The sequence below is a fragment of the Anopheles coluzzii genome, chromosome 2 (assembly GCF_943734685.1).
Source record: "Anopheles coluzzii chromosome 2, AcolN3, whole genome shotgun sequence".
Lineage (NCBI taxonomy): Eukaryota > Metazoa > Arthropoda > Insecta > Diptera > Culicidae > Anopheles > Anopheles coluzzii.
The window spans coordinates 113391091-113417948 of NC_064670.1; the positions used below are offsets into that span (position 1 = coordinate 113391091).

Sequence of the window (26858 nt, forward strand, 5' to 3'; positions counted from 1 at the left end):
TAAACACTGGCCCTCCATGTGACAGTGTTACGACAGGCGCGCTCGATCATGCCCGATCGCGAGGTGCTCAATGGCGCACATTTCTCTCGCGCTTTTGCCCTCTTACTGCCACCAGCTCTAAGCGCGCGCGCGCCGCTCAGGTCGGGTGGAAGCGAATGGGCGCATAAAAGCATCGCGGACACACCGAAATCTCTTAATGAATTTGATGACATCGAGATGTGACAGGATGTGGCATTAATTTCCAGAAAGACGGAATCTCCAAAACTCCGATTGGGTTCGATGCGGTTTGGAATACGGGCGGCGGGTAATTAAAATACAACTGCGATCCTCAGCTGCGATCCCAAGCTGAAGGTTAACCACGGGTCTCTAATTTAGTAATTTAGCAAATTGTCTCACCAGCCGAATTGGGGGACCAAATAACCGATCAAGAACGATTTTAGAAAATTAGCGCATACTGTTCTTTGGTGGGGAATGGAAGACTAATGATCTTCTTTGCGCACTCTGCCTTCGAGGACATTTGGAATGTTTGGGTGAATTCTAACGTATAGAGCGCATGCATTTGGGTACCGTTGACTTTTTTTCGTTGTGAAAGATTATCGATCCCTGGGTCGTAGAGGAATTTGTATTTTATCAATAATTTATCTAAATATGTTTCCCTCTTGAAACCCCGAGCCGCTCAAATACACATCACACGATCAGCACAACATCCTCCCCTAGAGAATGTGTCCCACGAGTGCCGAAGGTGTAGCTCGGAATGGGACAACACTGCCACTTTGCCACCGCCATGTCGGGGAATATGGACGCGTTTGTGATAACTTTCGACCGGTTTTCCCCCGCAGTCCGCAGCTGGTGACATCAAAAGGAAGCTCAACGGTGTCCCGCTACCAGGAGGAAGGCCTCTAATGTTTGAAGTGTGGGAAAAACTGGAATGCCGGTGCCACTTGTTGTGACGAAATGGAGTGCTACACATTATTGTTTCACCTGGAGCGGGCTCTGCTCCACCGGCAGCGCACGGTTTTGGATAAGCTCCGTTGCGCGGTAATGGGAAAATGCTGCTAACTGGGACCGATCGAAGCCCGGCCAGCGACGATGATGATGATGATGTGTTTAGAAGGCACGGGGAAGGTGAAGGAAGCGAAGTTTATGTTTGGCAAGTAGATTATGTGACAAACGGCGCCCGAAAGCGTGCGAGCGGGCCGGTTTGTTGAGCGCTACCCAGGGAATCTGGAGGCTGGTTCGAGGGGAAGTGGCCGATTAGATTAGCTCGGTACTCGGTGGGCTGTATTTTCACATTGCCGTGCTACACGACTAGTCCGCAGAGAGAGAGAGAGAGCATTTAGAAGAGTGAGGCAATTGAAAAGATGGCATTTAAGATTGGCTAAAGGCATTTTTTCGGCTCCGGGCGGCAAAAGCCTAAAACGCCGAGAGCCTTGAGCGAATGTATTTTGGGATGCCGTTGGCTTATCGGTGGTATTTTTCTATCCTATGATTAGTGAACTGGTGCTTAAACACCTTTAATCAGGAGGAAAGCTTTTGGGCAGAGACGCTGGTTGAAGCTTTCGGCCAAGTGATATATACACCGTCCATTAGAAAGAAGCTTCAGCGATTGCTAATGTAGGGAAATTAATTAAAAATGATTGCACGCGAGAGATAGAGGAGAGTCTGTTAAAAAATACACTCTAAATTGGAGACTTATTTTCAGGTATATAAAAAAACTTAAAATAATTTTCCCACAGTTGTCTGCATAACATGGCAAACAGAACAGAGTTGTAATCGTAATGCACGAAGCGTTGCTTCAAAATTGAACCACAAAAGTCGACGGCTCGACGTGGAACCCTTCACCGAATGCAGTGACGAAGTTTTGGCCGTCTTTCCGCTTTGACCCTGTGCCGCATTTTGAGCACACCGGCAGCTGCATGGCAGTGCGTACAGGCACGTTTGTGCAAATGCCCGCATCCACAACCCGACCGCACCCGGTACTTTCTTTTGATCTGCACGCGCGCCCGCGCTTTGTGGTCGGGCGGGGTAGCCGTAATTACACATCAGGTAGCTTTTATTGCCACAATTACCGGGCGGTCGTAACATGGTCGTGATAGGGTGGGCTTGGAAAGGGGGTAGGATTGGTAGGAGCAGCAAACGTGGAACGGTGATTTTTCCAAGCGTTGTATGTGATGCCCTTATCCGTCATCTGAGGCCCGATGTCTTTGCCGCCGTGTAAGAGAATAGTGTTAGTGCAAATGCAGCCAGGGTAGGCAAAGGCAGTTAGTTGGAGGTGAGTAAAATTTCGTGAGCAGGTGTGATAATTACCATAAAATCAAATTTAAAATTTTGAACGATAAAGAAGAAGAGACGCAGCAAAATGATACGAAAATTATTAGAAGTTCCAATAAGTTTGTAGCGTTACTATCCATGTATCGGCTCCACTGACCAGAGCAGATAATTAAATGATCGAGAAATGTCTGAGATATACATCGGGTGGAGAGTAATATATTTGTTCAGTGTTTTTTAGTACTTTTTTACAAATGCCATAAGTGAACAAGCGTTGCTTGTTTCTTGGCTTCTGTATGTATGATAATGTTCGTCAGGTTTGTTGTGAGAATCCGGTTCGAAGGACTATTTTTATTAATTCAAAAGGAATTAGCTTTTCCACTTCTCATTCAATTCGGTCTTGATCGACAACGATGTACTGCGATCATTAGACTTCAGCCACCTCAAAATTGGCCACATGTAGGACATTTCTCCTTTCTTTTCCACTACCTCTTCATCCCATCGTAACATCTAACTAAAATGAAGCTTCATGTTTGCCGCCCTGTGCTGTATCGGTAGTCGGAACCGTGTCGGAGCCTTATCGAGAAACACTCATTTATGCCACACGTCGCACACGGTACGAGACCACAGATGAGCATCAGCAGCAGCTTGTGTACGTCAGCCCATTTTATTAGTCCGGCGAGATTATTATTCTAATGATGCTGGGGTGGTGTCTTGGGCGTAGGCAAAGATGAAACGAACAAACAGACGTACAAAAGTGGACAGCAAAGCGAAGTGAAACAGGGCAAGCATTTTCAAACAAATCAAACGGTACCAGTTGGAGCACCGCCTAGGCTGTGTGGGTGTGTGAAGCGCCAAGCTGACAGGGAGCCAGCTTTCATTTAGTGGTAACCTGCCACGCGGTGCCCGGTGCACTTTTGCCGCACTTTTGAGGGGATTGGGCTTGTGGGGGTGCGATAATGGGCACCATAATTTACGGGTCGACGATAATTTGCCTCGCCGGTTGACCTGCGCGGGTGACATTTTACCATTCACCGTTGCTTTTGCCGGTTGCCGGTATGGGAACGGTTACCCTTCCTATGCTAGCTAGTGGAACCATTTTGGAACTGGTCGCGGTGTTGCCGGTGACTTATTGTAATGCGCTACTCACACCCCCCTCCGTTTGGCGACGAAACGTGCCTGATGGAAGGCTCATCTGTTAAGGCGTTTTATTGGCAGGATTGTCACATCGCGTTAGAAGAAGGACAGAACCTGCGCCGAGGATCGTTAAGATAGCAAGCGCAAAATAGATCGCGCATAGTTGTCGAAGGCATGCCTTTTTTGTTTCTCCTCTCCATCCATTTGGCGGTGCGAGAAGGTGAGGGTTTAATTCATTCCGAAACCCCCTAAGTTGTGTGTCACTTTGCCCTGGCTGATTAGTTTACGTTCCGTGGGTGCGTGTGTTTTTAGGTTGTCGGAGATATTAGAAGACAAAAAAGCCTATTTCTTGGTAAAAATGCCTGGAACCCATTGCTGGGGAAAGGATTTTTTTAGACGTGTCCACACAGTTTTGGGTTTTGTGATCATACGCGTGATCTCGCGTGATCTTCGTCCTCCCCCTGAAAATGAGATGCGATTTTAAGGCTAGCTCGTGCGTAGTTTATGATCATTGGCTTTAGAACGGTCGTGAGCCGCGTCATCAGGGTGTGCGTGTGTGTATACGTTTGAAGCATAAATCGTCACACGCCTAGCCACGATTTTCGGCAACTGTGACCACTCGGGCTCGTGCAACGGGCACGGAAGGTCAGAGCCATTTGTTGGGAAGATTTATTTCAGATTAATCGTGCCCCGTGAACGGGACGGGTGCGACGACACGACACTACATGGGTAGCCGTTTTGTTGGTTTTTTTTCGGGGCCGTTTGGCCGGGAGTGTTTAGTCGCCGTTAAAACCGATTATGCTTCGTGCTGCGGGAACAAGGCCGTTTAGGGTTTGGGTGTGGTTGTGTCTTAAGCGTGGTGAAAGCGCGCCTACAAGCTACTACAGGGTCCGCTGTCAGGTTTAACCGCGTTTGCAATTAATCGGCTGATAACGGTGACAATGTTTGTTGGGTTTGAATGCGAGTTTTATGTTAAACTTATGCTGGTTGCTAGTTGCACAAACAAGCAGCATCATTGGGAAGCTGTCCTATGATGAGGGGATCGCGATTTCGGGGATCGGTTCTTTTCTTCTTACTCATTCCTCAATCACATACGATCAGGCGCATTTTTACCGGCTTTAAATGCATTTTTGAACCTGTTTGTCCCAACATATCAACGCTACGCGAGGCAATAAATAGAAGCATAAAGTTAACACATTACACCATCGTTCGGAGGCGCTTTTCGGAGTGAAAGATGTGCAACGCAAACGCTTCCTTCCGTCAATAAAACGAGCGCTCGAATGCTCCCGATCTAAGGCAAGGCCGGCCGCGTCAAATGATGGTTTTATAGTCCCGTTCCATTCCAGTTCCCGGAGTGGCGAGTATGCAAATGATGATCTCATACCGAAATTGTTACATTTTATCATCGTCCAGCCGGGATGCAATGAAACTCGTATACAGGTGTTAAGTCGCTAATGATCACCTTTGCTGCATCGATTGCACCGTAAGCGAGCGATTGCACACTGCCCAGCCGATCACAACCCACACGGCCGCGCCTTTGAAGCTCTTCATCGTGAGAATGGGCGATAGGGTGGCCGGTGGCTTTGGAGCGTTTTCTGTCGTCACGATGCTGCAGCATAAGTGCACCAGTTACGGGTGTGCGATCGAGAAGATAAAATCGGTTTGCTTACCAAGCCACACCCCTTCGGACACGCGGTGCAGTTATAAATTATGTAATTGATTAATGATCGAACGGGCGGTTTTCCGTTCCGGCAAGTCGTTGCACGGGGCTTGTACAAGCTTCTTCAGTTCCTCTGACTCCAGGTATTGTTACTTCATTGTTTTACATGTGCCGAAGCCGTTAAGAATGGCGCTGAGTTGACTTTCCCATGCCGCGCGGTGCGTGAAGGAACGAAAAAAGGGATGAAAATTGTTCCCTTATGCCGAAAGTATCATAAAACTGAAAGTGATGCTATAATTAACGTTAGTGTGTTAAGCATTAAAAATTTAAATTTTTCTCCTCGGAAAAGAGAGGAAAAACGTTAGTGAAGGGTAATATCTTGCCATGTTAAATTTCATACCATTACGCTAAAATATGATTCTGTTGTGTTGGTCGGCTGGATGAATGGATCTTGAAACTGCAGCAAAATGTTACATTGGTGCTTCTAAGCTCTCATCTTCATTTTATGATAAATAAAAAAAATATAATGAATCTTATTGGGATATTTTTTTGGAAAATATTGTCAAATCAATTGAAAGTCTGCGTTTATGGCATACATTTGGCAGAAAAGCATTAACCAGCAAACCTGGAACGATGATTCGAATGCACATGCATTACCACATCGACAGGGAAATGATTACCGTCAAACCGAAATATTTGACTCCATTTCGATTAATTTATTTTGCATTTTACACTTTCGCCTTGATGCGTTGTTGGTTATTTCCCGGTTGGCAAAACACAGAACATCCATCGGTTCGTACGCTGCGGCGGCATCATTAATGACTCCGGTTGATGTGTGCATCATTCGCGACCCGCGCGCACGGAAGGCGTGAAATGAAAAACGCATTATCATTATTTTATGATCCGTCCCACTTTTCTCCATCTGCTGCGCTAAAAAGCGCATGAAACGCAAATCAGTCCCATCGCCGCCGTCGTTGGGCCTTGGGAAACTTTAGTCCGATATAGAGGGAATGCACATTAAAGGTGAAATTATAGCCTCACCTCTTCCCTGTGGCATTCCCAGCAAACAAAAACGCATCACCGTCCATCGGCAGCTGCATTTCGGGTGTTGTCATCGAGCTGACTTTGTTGCATTTAGTGCGGATTGATCGTACCGAAAACGCAGTGACGGCGGCGCAAAAGCTTTCTAATGGAGATGAGGTAGTGTGTGTGCGTGTATGTTACCGTTTGCCCCGTTTCTGGAGTGGTCCGGTGCTTTCTTATTGCTCCGCTGCAGCGGTTTATTTTGGTTTTGTTTTAGGGGAGGCAGGATGGGCGATAAAAAATCAATTTCAAACCACTCACCACAGCTTCTCACACCGCTCTCACCGAGATGTGTGTTTGTGTGTGTGTGTGTGTGTGTGTGTTCCTGGCACGCTCGTTAATGAAAATGAAGGTGATAAATTGAATTAGCATTCCCACACCATTTAGCGCTGCCGGCGGACCAAACAGCTCCGAAAAGCTTCTTCACCTATAAAAGATCCGTTTCTGGGTCTTTCGAGGGGATAGGAGAAGAAAGATGCCCTTGCACTAGGACGCCGCCACGCCATTGTGGCACGGCGATCGTCCGGCGGTTTCGAAGTGCTAATTAATTATCATACAAATTGATAACGTAAATTTGAACACGATCTTTTCGACACCGGTAAATGGAGTTGGAGTTTTTGGCTTTTTTCGTAAGCAGTTTTGTGTGCATGTGTGTGCATGGTATAGGGTGCAATTTATGTGCCAAGCTGCCTTTTTTTTTTTAGTTCCTCCCAAAACCGAGTCCGTCCAGTGTGTTTTGATCGGTTTGCAATGAGCAATTAATTTGACTGGTTTTCTGTGGCGTAGTAGGTACGAACGTGGCGTTCCCTTCCGTGGACGTGATTTTGTTGGCGAACGAGTAGATCGAAGCCTGGGAACGTTTCTTGATAGGGGACATAGGGGACGACCATTATAGTAGCGGGTTGAATTGCTTTAACATAAAAATTGATAGCCGGTTGTGAAGAGCGGCAGGTTGGTGTTATTGCGGTGTAGAGACGGTCGAAAACGTAGACTTTTATGTACTTAAAAGCGAGGCGATCTTATAAATCAGGGTCGATCGGTGGTAGGTAAACGATCGCTTTATGAATGTTAGGGGGTTTTGAGGGGCTTTTAAGCGCAATAATTTAGGATACAATAGGAAGATATTGATATCTTCTATATTTTGTTGTTGCAATTGGAAATATAGATGTTTTGTAGAACGGTTCAGATACTTCTCTTTGGCCTAGATTAGGGGTCTCCAAACAACGTCCAGCGCACTTCATACAGGGTTTACCAAGTCACTTTGCGATGTGAGCTGCACAATTCATCTCACTTGAGACGTATTTCTATTCTGACGTGCTACTTCATTTGGCCCGAAATAATTTTCTATTCCACCGCATTCATTTTCATCCATTATATGAAGTCTTTTCACACGGGATGTTAGCTGGAGCCGTCCGCGATGTTTACATTTTTTTTCAAAAATAAATTTTTGGGCTTTTAGAGCTGATTTGTGATACAACTATGTTGTTTAACAAAGAATACAAGTTGATCTTTGCTCCGCTGTAGCATTCTAGCCGAAAAATGGATTATTCGATGAGATATTAGCAGTTGAACCAGCTCAGTCTAATCTGCTAATAACTCAATGAATAACCCATGTTTCATTCTTCTAAATGGATTATTCGATGAGATATTAGCAGTTGAACCAGCTCAGTCTAATCTGCTAATAACTCAATGAATAACCCATGTTTCGGCTAGAATGCTACAGCGGAGCAAAGATCAACTTGTATTCTTTGTTAAACAACATAGTTGTATCACAAATCAGCTCTAAAAGCCCAAAAATTTATTTTTTGAAAAAAATGTAAACATCGCGAACGGCTCCAGCTAACATCCCCTGTGAAAAGACTTCATATAATGGATGCAAATGAATGCGGTGGAATAGAAAATTATTTCGGGCCAAATGAAGTAGCACGTCAGAATAGAAATACGTCTCAAGTGAGATGAATTGTGCAGCTCACATCGCAAAGTGACTTGGTAAACCCTGTAAGATCCGCGATGAGTTTAGGATGATAAAAATAGTCTGTTATTTCGACTAATTTGATCAACTATTTCATTTTTAAGTTTTCAGTATGAAAATCAAGCTTCGATAATAGAAAGCTGTATAAATTTCATGCATTCACTGAATATGTTCTTAACAAAACGAGATTTAAACGTTCACCAAAACAGCAAAGGGTTTAATCTAAATGACTTGCCTGGAGAATGTTATTTACAAAACATTGCGACCCGCAAACGAAAAGTTTGAGGATCCCTGACCTACATACTTCTAGAAAATCGTAAGGCACAATTACGGTTTGAGATTGAGCTTAAGTTGGTGTTAAGGAGATACTTCAAATCAATCCTAAACACATAGCAATAGCACTTTTATTGCACACCCAGTTAGATCTACATGCGCCGAAAGGCTGAACAGATTAGTAGAATGATTCATTCCTCCAAGCTCTCTTGTACACCCTCAACGCTAAGTAATATCGGGATCTAATTCTAGGGTCGATGACGTTAAATCTTTCACCAGAAGTGCTAGGATTAACTGTCGGTATCGCCCGCGCTTAGAGGTAAGTCCATTATTAATTTTTTAAAGCTTGATTAATACAAATCCCACCTTAACATTGATAAATCCTTAATCTACTAGAAATCAACGAGCACCTGTAAAGTTGTAAACGTTCTTACATCACTCTCCTGACCCGTGCCGTCTATCAGCACGCCATCCAACACCCGGCGGCATGACTCTTTAGAAAAAAGGCCCCCATCAAATGGTATGCCAATAACCGCTTTATCTAGTCACCAACCCGGATAGAGTAAATATTGACACAGAAGTCGACACGGATGCCACCGCCGCCAATGACAATGTAGGGAGAGAGAGAAAGAGAGACTCCGTCAAAGTGAAGGAGAGGCTCGAAAGTGGCACCCTGTCCAAAGCGTACATACATCGGTGATGGTTGGTAACTGCTGCCGGCTGGACTAGCCGTACTGCATATGTACTACTGTATGTGCAACTTTCAATGAACTGTACTCTGGGGCCACTCGAGGCTTCCCAGGAGTGGCGGCGCTCAGAGGTCCAATAAACTTTGCACAAGTGCGCCGGGTACCTTCAAAACCCCTGATGCCCACTCCCCAAGTGCCCCTTGAAATTGCACGATAAAGCAATAAATGGGTTCGCGCGTGCTCGATAGGCCGTCAAGTGTGTTGGAAAGGGGTTTCGGCGAAGGCTTGTCAATATGCCCCAACCCAACATCCCATCAACGACCCGGTAACTATCGACAGTTTGTACCGTTTTGTCTAGCTGTGTTGTGAGGTGCGCGGGAGGGGACGAAAAACACCGCCCGCGGATCGATTGTTGATAGGCCTGTGGGATCAGTGGGTTGTGAAGTGCAACATCATCATCATCATCATCATCATCGTTCGGACGTTCGAACGCCCGGCAATCGCCAATTAATGCATCGTCAAACAAATGAGCCGCATTAGCGAGATGGCGTCAGCGCAGAGTGAGTGGCTCTAGTCACACCGTTCTAGCCGAAGGATGACACGAGCGTGACGATCGCCTTTGCCCACCGCCGATCTACTTTGTTGCCCGTTGGGTGGATGATGATTGCGGAACGTCCGTTTGAGGCAATATTTTCCCCCGTCAAATGAAGTTTCTGTCGAGCTTTAATGACTCACTAATAGGCGCGGGATGATTAATAAGCATGTGGCAAAGGAAGCGGATGTAGGAAAATAGCTAAACTTGTGGAAAGGGGCCATCGGCTAGAGCTTGTGATCTCGCTTACGCAACACTCTTTGCGCCCTTAGCTTCGTAGAAGGTGATCACGTTTTTATCATTGCTTTGGGTCTTATATGAACCAAAGTTACAATGTTGATAAGGATTAATCTTTGCTAATTTTACGTAAAAACGCAGATTATCTTTACGCGGTTACGGTACGATTGCACTCTACCTTTTCTTTTGGGTAACTTGCAAGAACAGATCCCTATTTCACGAGCAATCGGCCATGCGCTAAGTATAATACTTCACTATTAAATCCCTAATCGCTATCATCAAACGTGTAATAGTCGATTAAAACCGCTCATTTACGAACTTTTTTGTCCTTTCCCAGCTGCCAGCTGGATAAATTTCTTCTCGCCGTGCACTTGCAAGCTCGATCACATTCACTAATCCCTAGCACGCTCTAACACTTTCTCCCAAACGCCCAGCTGCAGGCGCATTCCTTCCCCGAGCTGGCACCACACCTTGCAGCAGCATCACACACAAATCCTCTACGACGATGGGGTTGCGGTGTGTAAATGCGCAAAGCGAAAGGCTTCTTGTCGCTCTTCACACAGTTCTCACATCGCCCGTATAATCCCCTCACTGCGCTCATTAAGCGCATTAATAAAGAAAATTTATACCTTCCTTTCTCGCTTGTCGCTCTCCTGCGCCGTTTGCGCGCGGTAAAGAGTTATGATTTTATTCGCCCCACTTGTCCCTCTTTTCCTGGTCGCGCAGATCATCCGCCCGGTGGTGCGTCAAGTGTCTTCGTGCGCCGTCGCTTCGTCGCTAAAACCCCGCGAAAGATTGATCAGCGCCGCACCATCGCCCCGGCACAGGTCGGCAAGCGCGATAATAAATGGCTGGGCGTTTATAAATCAAATCATCTATTAAATGGACTAACCGGGCCATCATCTACCCTCGGCCCTTCCCCAAGGTACGTTGTTTGTGTGCTGCCGCGTTGCTTGCCGGTTAATCGTTTACAAGCGCGTTGCTTGTTCTCGGTGCCGCCGTGTAATGGGGAGCGACTCGGGATCGGTTTCAACCCCTCCCCGCCTCCTTTCGGTTTTCTTCCCCTGTGGAGCGGATAAAGCATTTGTTTTTGTGTCTTTTGTAATCATAATTATCGTTACTAATGCGCTAGCTGGCCTGGACAGATGATGATGGTCGTTGCCGGCGTGTACCGTTTTTTAGTTTCAACGCTTTCTTTCGCTATTGTGCATTGGGCCAGGAAATGTCATCACTAAGCAATCAAACATAAATGTAACAAAAGGTGTGTAAACTAACAGTACGGCAACCTGCAGCGACGCTAGGAGATAATCATTTTATTGACTTTCGGTCTTTGCCTTGTGCGAGGGAACATTATGCGAAGTGCTGCGGCGCAGATGCTTCATCTCACTCCGGCGGACGGCATTCCGGAGCTTTTTCATGAAAAACAGCATCACCATCCGCTGGTTCACGATTACGCCCGCGGTCGTGCCGACGCGCCGAAAAAGCTTGCTAATGTTGACCATACGCATCATGGCGATCTTTTCGCTGCCCCGCCCTACCCCCGTCCAGCTGCACTTTGTCATGAACCGCTTGGTAAACAGTATATCGATTGCCTCTGTCATGCGGTTTTCGCTCTTCACTTCGGTAATCTGCGCGTTTAGCCATTGGTACATTTTGTCCTGATACTCTTTGTCGAGTAGTTTTTCGTTGAAGCTTTCTAGGCTCTGCAAGCAATCGATTTGCTTAAAGTCTACATCGCTGATCATGGGCTGCTTTGGGGCAGTTCGAGAATTGAGTCGGCTTTGGAGCATTTGCGCCTGTGCTTCGAGGTAAACCACTTTATCGGTAATTTTGCGAACCAACGCCTCCAGCAGGGTGATTTTTTGATTAACTTTTAGCAGAAAGTTGAAGAAATCTTTCTCGGATATTGTTCGCACCGATGCGGGTGCAATTTCCATTGTTTTTGAGTGTGTTTTGGAAAAGGATGATTCAGCTATTGATAAAAAAGGCAGTTGAAATTATAAAGGCGACATTATTGAATGCTAAAAATTGTGATGTTATTTAATTCATTTACCTTTTTCCTCACTGATATCTTCTTTGCAAGGCACGTTAGAGCATTCTTCCTCCAAGGGGCTAGGCGTTGGACATTTTTGAACTACTTGCGAAGCAGTGGCTTCCGATGGTTCAATGCATTCTCCTTTCAGCTTGGAAACATGCCCATGTGCAACGGATAGGTTTGGTATATTAATCATTTTCACTGTGCAATTCATCTTTATCCACTTGGTGTTGGCCACACTTTCACCGTCGGTTAACAGTTTGTACATTTCTAGACCATCGCACCTTGGCCACAGTAGAATCGTTTCCGTTTGTTCCGTATCCAAAAGCCATCCTTCCGGCACAACGTAGAGCTGTTTGTTAGCATCTCCCGCATCATGTGCCTCCACGATTGCGAAAGGCATTTTGTGGTCAAAAGGCAAGCGATAAACTTGTACGGCGATTGGTATAGCTATTTAGTTATAAACTAGAATGAAGCGAAAATCCAAACATTCTCAATTAAGAAGAGCAAAATTCAGAAAATTTTATAAAAATAGAAAATAGAATTTTATAAACAGTGTTAGATTTTTGAGATTTTCACACCTTATTTGAAAAATGACTAAAATTGTGTTTAAATTGGACGAACCATTACCATGCAGCATAAGCCGGCTTGATCGCCAAGGTAATAATGCTCCCAAGGAAACATCAAATGTAAACAAAACAAATCAAAACAAACCAAAGCAAGAAAATAAAAACATTGCAGCGTAATGCTCACTAAAAGGACTCTAATTGTAATTTGATTCATTATCAACAGGCACTAAGAGCGTAAAAACTAGCTCATAACAGCCCCTAACCAGCTTGTAGCATTCTTCTCTACGCTACGACGGCCGGCATTTACGGCAGCGTCAAAGCATCCGTCACACGCTCCCGTGGTGAACTCGCTTTTCACGCGCCCTTCGCTAGCACTGTTTTTCACCGTGTTTTTCTTACCACTTTTTACGTGCGAAGGTTCATTCGAAGCTCAGGAACGAATTTCCGTCTCACGTTGCACTCAGAAAACGGTGCAGAATGCAATATTTTTACCACAAAAATAAACACACGAGACGCTGCCGCAGCTGCTCAAAACAACCACCGAGTGACAGAATGGCCGTGCCGGAGCGCCGCTGTCACTTTCAAGCTGCGTAGGTTTATAGCGGCCGGTTCGTTGATTCGATCTGTTTACGTTCGCGTGAACTTCGCCAACGCGAACCAAAGTACGATAAAATGTGCTAAAATGTTATAAAAAAAAAAGATTTATTTATGTTTTAAAAACATAAAAATGATGAAATTTTAAACCTAAAACCGTTCTGCTGGATCATTATCGCGGGTAGAAAGCAAAAAATCACGTACAGTTCATGCCATACGCGCCACTATTTAGTAGTAAATTATGAGCTTGACCATTGCCCCGGGGATAGATTGCGATGGAAACAGGGAAGGCTAATCACGCGGTGCGTTCGTCCGAGATGTGTAGTAGCCACCGGGCACACGCCATTAAGCGTATATAGAGGGCAGGCCTATGTGCCATGCTATGCTCGTCGCAACAGATAGCGCCGATTCCCGGTGGCAATCGACGCTGCGCTACCGTGAGAGACGGTTCGCCCGAATGGCACTTGGTGCGCTCGTTTGCGGTAGTGCCGAGGCTGTGGCGCAATTTGTGGCGATTAATCATGTCATTATTCACACTACCGGCCGGGCAGGCGCTGGCAGGGTCTATTTCGTGACGAAATGCTTGTGAACCTGGTCGGCACTGAATAAAAAAAAAACACTGATGTAATGTGCTGCGTTAAACGGTCCGAAACGGGAATCGGCGGCCACGGGAGGCAGAGGCAAAAGTTGAGTAAAATTTATTTTCTCCTTCTGTTTAATCGCCTTGCGTCTTTACGAGTTCGTCATTTGTGGATATTTTCTTACCACAGCAGCACGCCGGGGCGCAAGAGGCGAAACTTTGTGATTTCTCCGGTTTTGGCTGTTGTTGAAATTGCACACTTTTTCAACTCACGGCACTTACCGATTGAGGTTTCGGTTCCTTTCAGGTAGCAGTGCACGCCTTTGTTCAGACCTGCCGTCTGATCCACCAGTGACATCGTTAGCAACACCAGCAAACTCACCACCGTACAGCAGCCCTTTGGGCGCTTTTACGTCCCATGCACACCACAATGCATCCCGCGCAAGTTAAGAACTTAATTGCGAGTACATCATTCACAAGCGCGCTTCTTGGTACTCTTCTGTGGGCACTGCCAGTTTTACAGGTTGCAATTAAAACGGAATAAATTATGTGATTGTCCTTTCTGCTGCCCCTCGCCGGCCGTTTTATCCACCGGCCAGGGAAACGGACGTTTCTTCTACTTGCTGCATTCATTTCCGGCCCGGGTACGATACGATCTTTGATCGCTTCTGCTTCTGCACAGGCTACATTTTCATGGTCAGGTTACACCCTCCGTCTTCCATCTCCCCCAGGCAGTCCCTATTGATAAATGATCGCGAGTCTGGAGCGGGAGTTGATGACGCTTTTTTTTGGGGGGGGGGGGGGGGGGGGAGATGCTTTCAATGCTCTTGTTCTCAGCTTCCGAATGTAATCAAGGGGCTGCATGATGCACACCAACACGCATCATACTAGCGGTCCCAACCCCTGTCTAATCGCTGTTGGTTGATCTGTTTTCAAGCGGTGGAATGCATCTTTCCTCGGCAGTGGCCGGCTCCCCTCCCCCTTCCCCCAGGGCAAGTGTGAAGATCGGAAATATTTTGCACAAAGGAAATCGATTTTTTCGCAGCTTCTGCACCACGCCCCATCGATTCGGTGTGTTTGGTTGCGGGCAGCTTTGATCGTTGTGGTTGGTTCGCTTCTAAGCAGCGTAAAGGTAGCGGCGAATTCTGAGAATTTTGGGGCTTTGCGTCGAAGGGCTGCAGAGCGGATGCCAGGGATCAGCAGAACCATCGACTGATTGTATCAATCGCATTTGCAAGCGAAGCCGGTAGGATGCAGGTGCAGGAGATTATTGGATTAAGTGTAATTGCTGTTACGGTTCGCACGCAAAACGGTTCGCTTAACGCGGTGATCGTATTTTTCATTCAATAAAGCGTAACCTTGAATGTTGGGAAAGGAGATCGGTATCAAGTGGAAGCGATTCCCATAAAAAAGGCTCGCCTTTTGACCATGTTGTGTATCTGGATGTTGTGTAAAGATGGTTGATTAAATATTGTCTGTACAGTCAATATCAATATGTTGGAGAAGCTTGATATATTCTTCAGAAAGTCCTTGTCATGAATTGCAAACTAAATTTGAAGACACAATTGAAATTTGAAAAACTGTGTAAACCAATTCTGCTCGTCCATGTATGACTCAGTCGACTCTAGGGCAATGAGATTCAGTTCGGGCTCCGTACAGCACTGATTAAGCGCCTGTGATTGACCTTAGCGAAGAAATGAAAGTTTTTTTCAGACCGCCTCACGGATTTTCGGCTTGTGTTACTCAGTGTGTTGTCAAAGAATGCAGGAAATACACCCAAAAGTGTCAACGTGTCATCGGCGACGATTAAATTATTTCCACCAACGTCTGCTTCCGAACGAACATCCAAACGAATGCAAACCCCTTACGACACTTAACTTTCCCTCGAAAAAGGATGCTTACCGAAAGAAAAAAAAAACTCAAATTTTGTATGATGGCAGTCGATGCTGACCTCGAAATAAATTCAGACGAATCAAACAGACGAATTTGGTTTGTTAGGCGCGGGCTGCAAAATTGCAATCGTACGAAATAAATAAATATTCAACAGATTGTCCGCCAAAAAGGGACACTCGAAAATCAAGCAATCCGTGCTTTGCTGTGGGAGTGTGCATCGGTGTGCTCGGTGTGTGTGTGTGTGCGCGCGCGCGCACAAATTGAGTCGTATGGCGCGAGCGCGCGCCTTGCCAATACTCGTTACCCACCCCCAAAAAACCAAGTACAAGTCGTGTCCTGTTTCGGTCCTCATCAGTCATACACCTTGCTTGCGTAAATAATGATCGCACCTTCGAGTTTGAGGGGAGGGGGGGGGAGACAAGACTTAGCAAAAGCGGGTCACCGTCAGCTGCGTGAAGCACAGAACCCGGCAGCACAACGGCCGCAGCTCATTATTCACTGCAACCCCCTCCCACTGGGCAGTGCTGGAGCGCTGGCACCCGGTGGGAGGATGCTGATGCAGTGTTGGCCAGCACCGGGCGGTGCATTGTCATGTTTGATCGAACGCACAAGCGTGCACTTTTCACCCGAAGCACACTCAATCCAAGGACTCGCCTTCCTTTTTGCGCATTTTGTGGTTGTTGTCGTTACCGTTCGCGCGGTCGCACCGGGTAACAAGTAAATCTTAATCCTCGAAATGTCCCCCTCTGAAAGGGCCCCCCGCTCACGATATCGATCACTGACAAGACAATTGACAGATCGCGCGTGATTCATTACCACTTCTACGGCGGATCGAAGAGACTGGCACAATTGTAGGGCTGCTTGGGGGAAGTCGGGAGGCATATGCATAATGCTATGATAAATGAGCCATTTGCCTTTCGGACGGATCTGAGCGTTTCGGTGCAAGTGCGTACAGGCCGGTCCAGTCGAAGGTAACGTTCGATAACAATGGCGGCTTTTGGAGAGTGGAATGGCCGCTCGATCTGCTGAACAATGGCGATATCTACATCTTGCTCCGGTTTTGGATTTAACAATCCACCGATCGAATGTTTCAATTCGAGAAGATTGCTTTCCTTTGTGAATACGTTTTTTTGGCAAATATTTTTGACCTTTTTTGTTTCATGCAGGACTGTTCACATTTAATGATATTTTGATGATTTGTATTTTGAACAAATAGTATTTGATTTTTACGATTAAATTGATACTGATTTGAATTTAAAACTACAATTGATGAACCTATTTGAAAACCTATACAAAACGTATTTTTAGCTTGATCTGCATGTTGATCTTGATGTCGAACCTAATCATCTAAAAAAACGAAAGAAAACAATAATCCTATTCTGTCATTAGAAGTTGCGTTCCTACATTAATAAGCTATTAAAATAAGATAAAACGTGCTACACCTTTTACAGGGTTTTTCCAAGTCACTATCGAAGGTGCGTATCTTTATTCACCGCCTACTAGATGTTTTTCAACTGCTGTCAAAAGATGCATTTGCATCATACAAGTTTTTCTGAGTCAATTTCCAATGTCAACAATATTTTTCAGTACATGCGAAATGTTTTTCAACAAATGTCAAATGTTGTATTTGCAATAGAACAATATTATGGTTCTTTCAAATGACTTTCAACACGTTTCAAGCTGGATTTAATTTGACAGTTCATTGTGTTGTGTTGAAAATCATGTGTAAAAACTAAAATTTGATTGTGATGTCTTGGAAAGTTCTGTAATAAAATCTCAGTTCTTACACATGATTTTCAACACATCACAAAGAACTATCAAACTCAATCCAGCTTAAGATGTGTTGAAAATCATGTGGAAGAACTGAAAAATTATTGTGATGCAATTACAACATTTGACAGCCAATGAAAAATATCTCACAAGCAACGAAAAATCTTGTAGATATTAGAAATTGACTCGGAAATCCCTGTAAAACATTTGGTGTGTTATTTTCCCCCTGTTAACTCCGCTTAATGCTACTTCTTCGAATGTTAATACTCCTCTTTTATCCCGTCTCGCCAATTCTTCTTCATCCCCTCCCCGAAGCTCCTAGGTTCTGCAATCTTCCAACATTTGCATACAGCCATCTTATCCGTCCGTGTGCCTCGCTACAGTACCAGTGGTTTGCACCATCCAACGATAAAAGAAACCCCCCCCTCTGCATTCGATAATAATTCTTGTTTGAATCTGATTAATGATCAACAAATTTGTTTTCTCCGATACGCTTCGCGACGCACCGTTCCTTTATCACATCCACGCACAGGAGTAAAGGGCGGAAGCTGCACCGTCAACCAGCTCCGCTATCGTGTTGGACTGCAAAATGAACCCCCTCCCTCCAGCCGGACAACCACTTGCGATAAAATACAAGTGCAACTGCGTGGATAGTCGCGCAAGTCCGGTAGAATGTATGAGCGCGCGCGCGCACACACACGCGGACACTCGCGCGTATCGCCGGATGAAGCAAACGATGCGCGCACCATACTATCTTTCCACGGCGCTGATCTTTGATTCCCGCGTTCTGATAGTGTGCGTCTCCCTTCCCCACCCGGAGGCTACCGCGACCGAGGGAGTTGCGGTTTCGAGGCGAACGGGAATGTAGCAGCGGTCGCAGCAACATTCGCTCTGTATGCTCGGGAGTCCCGCCCGAGGTACACAATAAAAGCTAACAAAACTGTGTAGCAGGACAAATGGACATGAAAATGCAAAGAAAGGAAGAACGTGTAGCAGCAATGGAATCGCTGCGATCGCGGGTAGCAGCTGCCGTTATTTATTTGTAATTGTAATCATTAAATTACGCGCAACAATCGGCATCAGCGCAGCTTCCGAGCCTGGAACCCGGCCAGAAGGGAGTATCGGAACCTTGCCCCCACTCGCCGATATCAGGGAGCGGCAAATTTTCATTCCAATCGACATATTTTTCCTCCTCAGGATTGCCTCAGGCTGGAGAAAAGAGAAATGAGGGGTGAGGGTATGGGGGCTATGGTTCGAGCGCAGATTGCAGCACACTTCGGCCGTACTGATACTTCAGGCGACAGCTTCCGAATGTTGTTTTTTTGGGGTGTGTGTGGCATTGAATACTTTGTGAGGTGGTTCGACGTGAGTTAAATGTATTTTTGTTTCTTCATTTCATTTAAATTTCGAATCAGTACAATGATCATGTGACTTTTTTTAAATATTTATTTTTATAGAGTCTTTAGGCCGATTGGTTTCATTAGTCTCGTTACATGATTGTGGGATGTATTGGGAAGGGTTCTTCGGTTCATAGTTAACATATTTTGGGAGCTGGATACTTTTGAATTTGTCTGAAATTATGTCCAAATAGTGCTCGATTGTTTAAACTAGGGAAAGTTCCTAATATTTTGAGGGCTTACATTTTACTGCACATTTTACAGGGGTTTGCGATCAATTTCCAGTGTTACCAATACTTTTTATTGCTTATAAGATGTGTTTTCAACAGAATTAGACACTGATGTATTTGCATCACAATAATTTTTCAGTACTTCCAGATGATTTTCAACACGTTTCAAACTGGATTTAGTTTGACAGTTCCTAGTGGTGTGTTGGAAATCATGCATAAGAACTGAAATTGTACTTTGATGCCAATACAAGATGTGACAGCTGTTGAAAACTATTTTGCAGACGGTGTGCACATTCGAAAGTGACTTGACAAACTCTTTATGATTTGTCTACATCAAATGATTCCGTTATACACCTCCATTTAAGATATGTAAAAATATTCTATATAATATAAAAATGATAATGATAAAAATTTCTATATTTTTTGTATATGTTATCTAAAAGAAGAAGGCACGAACCCTTTCTTTACCCTAAAAATATACAATGTTTATTTCTGATCATATTACCACCATCTTCTCCTGCCCTACGGTATATGTTTTGTACTCTGGTCATCCTGGCACCCGCTGTGTCAATTTCAAATCATCCCGTGACACGCGTGCCTGCCAAAAACTAAACCAACCCAACCGGTCAACCAACCGGCTTCTGCCCGGCAATGCTGCACATACATAATACATATTGCTTCCCTTCGTGGCATGCGGCTATCGTGTCCGCCCGTTCGAGCCCAGCATCGTATCAAGCCGCGCTCGGTAAAGCAATTGGGCGATATGGCGCGATTGCAGCGGCTTGTACAGATGCACATCGACCGGCTCCACTTCCCGGCCGGATGCGGCCTGCCGTTCCTCCTGCAGCAACACCTGGCGCACCTCGTCCAGCAGGGCCGGATCCAACCGCAGCCCTTCGGAAGTTTTCAGCCCGAGCAGTACCCGCTCGTACCGTCCATAGCGATCCTCATCCGTTTCCAGGTTGTAAGTGCGCGTTCCCTTGAAGCCTCCCGTACGGCACGTGCCGAGTGTGACCACGGACAACAGCAGCAGCAGCAGTAACTGGAAATGAGTTGGAAGTGGATGAGGCAGGAAAAGGGAGGGTAGGGGAACAATTTGCTGCAGGAAACTTACGCTCACTGTCGCTTTCATTGCTTGCACGAACGGTGTCGGTGTGTCCGTATGGGGACCAAATGGTCCGCCAGGAGTACTACTGGCACGCTTTTATAGCGAGGCCGGCATGTGAGCCTCCGATTCCGGCGACAGTTAAAGACACAAGGGGGATGTTTCAATGGGGTTTTTTTTGCCACTTCGGTGTGTACATGCTTAACTCCTCTCACCCAAAACGCAACAGCAAATCCGATAATGATTTCAGGCGGAATGGAATTATCCGTTGGCGGAGCGATCCCAGCAAAACCCCAGCACGATCGTCCTTGATCAGTCAGCTTGAGCTAAGACAGACTGTACAGGGAGAGAGACTGGGGAAGAAGAGTTTGTCGTAAAGTGCAACCTATGGTTGACCCTTCGGGGCCAGCACTGATTGTCTCGCAATGTTCAAACTGTCCACCCAGCGCTGGGTCGCGCGGACGATGCTCGAGCGCTGCTTAGCGGCAGCTCATCGCCTCCGAGCTGGGGAGCGATTGATGAATGACACCCTAATGTGTTCGTCCGTGACCCGCATTTTGGGGGGAGCGGGCGGAACGCTCCCTCCCAACCCACCTTGTGCGGTGCGATGATATCGTACAAACCTTTCCCATGTAATTAACAGCATGCTAAGCTTTTCTGCTTCTTGTGTGTGTCTGATGTGTGGTGGTGCTGTTAATCGGTGTGTTTGGTTTGTACGCCGGCCACAGCGATCCAAATCGATCCCGTGCGCGTTTGACGATTTGATCGATCGGTTGCGGTCTAGCGTGTCTCGTAGCTGTCGTAATAGAGCGCCGATCGAACATCGGGAAGGGCATCGGGTTTCACCTGCAGGGCAGCAGCGGGAAAGACACGCGACCAGGTCGCGACACACAAACACACGCCAGGGATCGGTCACCTCTAACACGCCGGCGAGATATCGCTGTGGAGTTGTCACGGCAGTGCTTTTTTGGAGTCTTTTTTTTACATTGACAGAGAGCAGAGTCGTTGATTCGAAAGGAAAGCTGTTGATTGAAATTACTCCTGGTGGTGGTGGTGGTGGTGTTTTTTTTTGTGGCCCAAGAAAGTGGTTGATGTCTTCTCTCAACTGTCAACTTACTCCGTTGTTTTTTTTGTTCACTCCAGCCCGGTGCAAATCGGGCCTGAGCTTTACTTCACCTCACTGATGCTGTGTGACCGGGTCCGAGTGGCCATTGGAACGCCAACACTTTGTTTGCCTCTTTTTGGGGCGGCTTCTTTTGTGAGATGCGTAACTTGGCAAGGGAGGGAAGGGAAGAGGGCATGGTTGCTCATTTGCGCCAGTACACACCAGTTTCGCTGGGAGGGCAAAAGGTGCGATCGGGCTTGTGCAATCGGTTTTGATTGCGATTCCAAAATTCCGCTTTCCCTGGGACTCGGTGGGCTGCTGTCGGTGGGCGCATCTGGGCATCGGGTGGGACGGGATGAAGATGCAGCTGTGGAATACGAAATACATCCCCCTTTTCTCTCTCTCTCTCTCTTTTCTCTTTTTTTCTCTTGCGCGCACAAATACACAAGCGCTGCATTCCGATCGGGCAATGATTGCTTTGGCATTGATTGGCAGATGATAGTGTCGTGAAGCAGCGCTTTACGAGCCATTTTGATGATTTTGAAATGCACCTCGTCGTAATGTGTTCCGTCCATGGAGGAGGGATGGTAAATGGTGGGGTACGGGATAGTACTGTTTTCGGATGCTTTGCAATAACTGTTTCTCGTTTGCGGAGGCTTTTAAATGCATTTAAAGTATATTAAACACGGGCAAAATGATATGTTTAAAATATATACAAAGCATTATTGTATGAATTTGAGAACAGTTTTATGAACTTTTTTTAGTGTTTATGAATACGACTTTCAATACCTCTATGTTGTATTCTTATTGGGTTCTACAAGAGTTCTATCACAATTTTATTGTGGAAAACTAATTTTTAATTTATTTACTCCAACATCAATAGTAGAGGCAATAGTAGAGAGAAATTGGTTCCAAATCGAGCATGGCTGTAGAAATCCGTACCAAAAAAACCGCTTCCCATGTATCGATCGCTTTTCACACCCCTATTTGTCAAACGGGGGACCCCCATTCCCGTGCCCATTATTTCCGTATCATTACACGCGGCCCCAGTATCGGCAGCGGCACCATCCAATCGGGGCAATTTAGTTAATTTACTCAACAACAACATAACGGGGTTGCTTTGCTGTGCCGTCTCGCGACCATTCCGTTCGGATAACAAGGGGTTCGTCGCCATATCGCTGATTGAATTCTTTTGTTTTGTCAGCCTCCGGGGCTCGAGGTTCGCTGCGGAGTCGCTGCGAGCGCGTATCCCACCTCGTATTTGCGGGATATAATGGTGATGAGTTCGGCGAAATGGTGCTTCCCCCCTAACCCGCTTCCCCTCCCGCAGAAGCCTCTTTTACAGTAATAAAAATTTGTGTCACAGAAAAATGCACCATGTCGGGGGACGTGCGACCTGCAACCGGAGGACGTTCTCAACCGTGTCCAAAGGACACACAAACACACGAGTTTCGGGGTGCATTTTTCGGCACACAGCACCAGACACGACTTGAATTGTGGCGAGGCTGGCATTCTGATGCCGCAAAACCGCAAAGCCGAGTTCGACCGAGCTGCTCGCCGGCTCAGGGGGTTTAAATGGATACCGGTGGTAATGAGTACGATTTATTACACCTTTACCCCACCTGCGGCCGAACTCCACACACACACACCCCTGGCGACTGGGCCGATTGATGGAGACTTTCTACATCAATTAAATCCTGACAGACTTCGGCCACTTCTGTGTGTATTGGGTTCGCTTTAGGACTCGGACTGGGACGACCGTTTTAGTGCTACCTGCAACTGATGAGTGGTACAAACGTGGAAATGCGATCCTTTCACTGTGCGTTGTACGGCAGCCGCCGAGGTTCAGCATTCCCTCCCCCCCCCCCCAGTCTCTGGTGCTGCTTTGATCCTAACCGATAAGCAGCGATCGTCGTGGTGGATAATTTATTGCAGCCGAAAATCGAACGGACAGATGCCCCGGCACGGTGCTGATGCTGGTGCGAATTAATCCTTCCGTTCCGTTGTTGCTATTGGGAATCATCGACCGATAAGTGGTTTGTGGTGTAGGCATGGTTTCTTTATTTCAACCCTTTTTTCATCTTAATTGAAGAAGAAACGTGTTTTCGGGATGAAAGATCGGCAAATGCGTTTGCCAATTGGGCCGTGGCAATTGACAGACAATACATTTCAATTATTTTTTCTGGTTTAATTTGTAAAATGTGTGAATAGTTAAAAAGAGAGGTAAATTTGAAGGAAATAATGCTTAATAGGTAACAATAAAGTTTACTGAAAGATGATCAAGAGATGATTCCAAAATGCTAGAAAGATCCAAAAATATGTTTGAAGACTCCCATAAAACCCATAAACCCTAAAATGGGTTCAAATCAAATGAAATAATTGCAGAATTTTTTTACCTGTTTTTAAAGAAATTCTTATTGAAGAAAAACCTCCAAATCGTTACCACCGCAATCGTATAATTCTTCCTCCTGTTCCAACTCTTCATCCGACCGTATGGATCAATCACAAACAGTCACAGACTCCCTCCTTAGGGAGGTAACGGCGGTCAAAAATCCGTCGTGTCGTGGATCAATTTCAATCTACGATCGCAAAAACGTGATCATTCGACGGCGTTGCTTTTTTGGCCAATCTCAATCTTCCGAAACCAAGAGCCCAGCTCGCTAGATTGTCCTCGGATCGTGCTGGTGCGATTGTGATTTATCGTTTTACGTCCGCTGAAAGGTGGTTCGGTCCCCGGGTTGATGCGATTGGTGCTCCCGCACTGATTGCTGGCTGCTGATAGTGGCTGTGGCTGGAGCACACCGGCTATTAGTTGGCCTTCACTCCAGCGCACAAAACCTTGGCCAAATTTGCGTGAGGAGTTCTCTGTGCTGTTTTGCTTCGCAAATTCTCTCTCCCCCCTCTATTCTCAGTTCGTGCTGTCACGTACGCGCGATCGTGCTGTATGTTTATTTATCCAGCCCAAAATTGGTGCAAGCTTCTTTTTTTTTGTTGGTGCGAGTTGGATGCAAGATAAGCTCAGACTGCTGCTGATGATGCTGCGTGTGCCGCCCTGGCCGAGATGGCTGAGCTGCGATCCCCCGCAGGACTTTTTTGTTCGTACCCGGTAATGAAGCTGATGTGATGAGGCGTGTAATGATAAGCGCACTGGGGAGGGAGAGAGATGGACAGTTGTTCGATCGCAAAAAAAAAAAACCCTTGAGAGCGGCCAAGGATAACGCGCTCGGCGCGTTTGCATGCTAACTGCGCCGCGTGGACTGATTTATTTTCCTCAGATCAACATCTTTTCGCCTGTCCTGTGCGGGGTCCTGTGTCCTAAGGGATCCCGGGGATCTCACCGATAGGATCTTCTTTTTCTCTCTACTTCTCTCCCTTTCTCTATCGCACTCCGTTTCGATCTTTTGTTTTTCCACGGCCTGATCGTGCCGGAGGATCGCTAGCGTGGCGTAATATCTTAAGCCCTATCAGATAATGAAGGGTGTAAAGCTTCTGCACCGGGTTTCCCGAGGGCAGGCATCCTTCCACCCGACACGGTGACCTGTGTCCGCGTGACAGACAGCGAAAGCGGGTGAAAGATGGTAAGATTAATACGCTAGTAGCATGTAGTTGTTTTTTTTTTTTATTCCACGCTAGTGCATCCTCACATACTCTCACGCACGCCCTGGTCCGAGTGACGTATCGGAGGGTTGCCATCTAAAGCAACAGGCAGGAGCAGTGGAGGGAAAGAAAACGGCTGCCCAGCATCCCCGTCGGGCGAGTGCTCTAGATTGTAAAAGGGTTTCATTACAACTTAGCCATAAAGTTAGCAAATGGCGGCCTGCTTTTTCTCCGGATTCTAGATCGATCTCCGTCGATCGTTTGTAGTCGGTTTTTTTTTTGGCGTGGCGTGACGTGTACAGATGGTTAGGTGTTTCGCATATTAAATTACACGCCTCGGACACGGCCGATCCGGTGACCGGATAAGGAAGGCGACGAAGCTAAGATTTCGACTGTGGTTAGCCTTTCGCAGGAAGGATGAAGCAGGATAAACGGAAGGTAATGACTGATCTAAAGACGGATATTAACTTTATACTTTTAATTTGATTCCATCAAATATAATTTTTACGAAATCATTGTCAATTATCAAACGCTTACCTCAAATGAAAAGCGAGCGTAAGGAAGAAAAAAATGGTTCCAATTAACTAACGGCCGTTCCTTCGAACGGCTCCCTTTCGCTCTCGGTACGGTGGAAAGTGCACTTAGCTTGTGCAAACAGTTTGTTAATATTAATTTTGATTAATAACATCGTTTCGCGTACGTGAAAGGTAAACGGCTGGCCCGAGAAATGGGGAAGATTTTTTTTGTACAAATAAAACGTAACGATTTGAGATTACTGCCAACAAAAGACGCGGTACGCTTCGGCCGCTGTCAGGGAGCATGTGATAGCAAATAAAAGGAAAAACAAACCACCGTACTTATAAGCGCGTACGGATCCAGACGATGATCTTTCCCTTTTTCGGCAGCAGCCTCTGGAAGGGTGGAAAACAAATTACGAACCCAATTTGATACTGTACTGTTTACTGTAAGCTGGAGGATGTTTGCCGGTCTGCCGATATACCTGTTAAGAGATACTGCGGAGCGAATAAAAACAGAACCCAACACTCCATCACGCGTTTGTTTGGTCGTGCTTTGGACGGTCGATCAGAAAAAGGGAATCAAACCAAGGATAAAGTCCCCCAAATGGTATCAATTAAGTGTCATTAATTTATGACGTCTTAATGTTTACCTAACCGTTCCCGTACGGTACGGTTAAGCTGGAGCTTGCTGAAGATGGTGCATCGTCGATCCAGTAGGAACGCGATCGGTCCTTTCTTCCAACCCGAAAGGGACGAACCGACGAGCACCGACCTGCTGCAATAATCTTTTTTATTGATCATTATGGATTGAACGAGCTGGGAAAAGGAGTTGGGAAGGGAGGTAAATTATTTGAAATTTTATTGATGCCGATCAGCACGGTATCGTGGACGGTATGGTCGGTAGATTTTTGGGGGCATGGTTGTTGGCCGCTCTGTGCTTTATTTGCACAGACATGAGTGTGCCGGGGACGTTCGAGTAATTGGAAGAGAAATGAAATCGGGAAAGTTTGTACGCTGGAAGGCGCTGCTGGTAGAAATGGGCTGTGCCCTGTTTGTAAGATACGAGCTTTTGTTTGGCGTCTTGGGCCACAGCGGTTGGGCAATGCGGGTAGGGAAGTCAGCGATTTAGTTGTGATAAAGCATTAATTATCCTTTTAGAAGATCGGTTTTATAAAATATTTGACTGTGTAACGGCACAAGCAATTGGTTAAAAATACTGTACAAGTTTATGTTTACGCTAGATAATCTAGAGTTGCTTTTATTATTTGTTCTGTGCTCCAGTCTTTTTCTTCTTTCATTATAAAATAAGGTTTTGAACTTTAAAAAAAAATCTTTTCAAACGTTATCGTGTACGGTCTTCTATTTTATTTATTAGTATTTTTTGAGATTTTTTTTAAGCTCAAAAGACGCTCTTAAAACCCGATTAAATGCTTCAGAAACTATGGATGTAATTACAAAACATTGATTTAAATTAATATGTGGGCAGCATATTGATGTTTGTAACCTTTTAAGAATTAAAACGTTTCATTTTCGCAACCTGCTTTATCACACGAC

General features: G+C 45.8%; 3 protein-coding genes across 3 annotated transcripts in view; 1 reads left to right on the forward strand and 2 right to left on the reverse strand.

Moving 5' to 3' along the window:
- The window catches only part of LOC120950337 (BTB/POZ domain-containing protein 9-like), a 162787-nt gene that overhangs the window by 57297 nt on the left and 78632 nt on the right, over positions 1-26858 (forward strand). The window lies entirely within an intron of this gene.
- On the reverse strand, positions 11178-13068 carry LOC120952865 (uncharacterized). Its single transcript, XM_049606403.1, has 3 exons — positions 12915-13068; positions 11965-12411; positions 11178-11883 (listed from the first exon to the last, which is right to left on the reverse strand). Exons 2-3 carry the CDS (start codon positions 12347-12349, stop codon positions 11225-11227), a joined length of 1044 nt encoding a protein of 347 aa, XP_049462360.1. The 5' UTR covers positions 12350-12411; positions 12915-13068; the 3' UTR covers positions 11178-11224.
- LOC120961417 (uncharacterized) lies at positions 19436-23045 on the reverse strand. Its single transcript, XM_049606405.1, has one exon. The coding sequence runs from the start codon at positions 20109-20111 to the stop codon at positions 19677-19679; it is 435 nt and encodes a 144-aa protein (XP_049462362.1). The 5' UTR covers positions 20112-23045; the 3' UTR covers positions 19436-19676.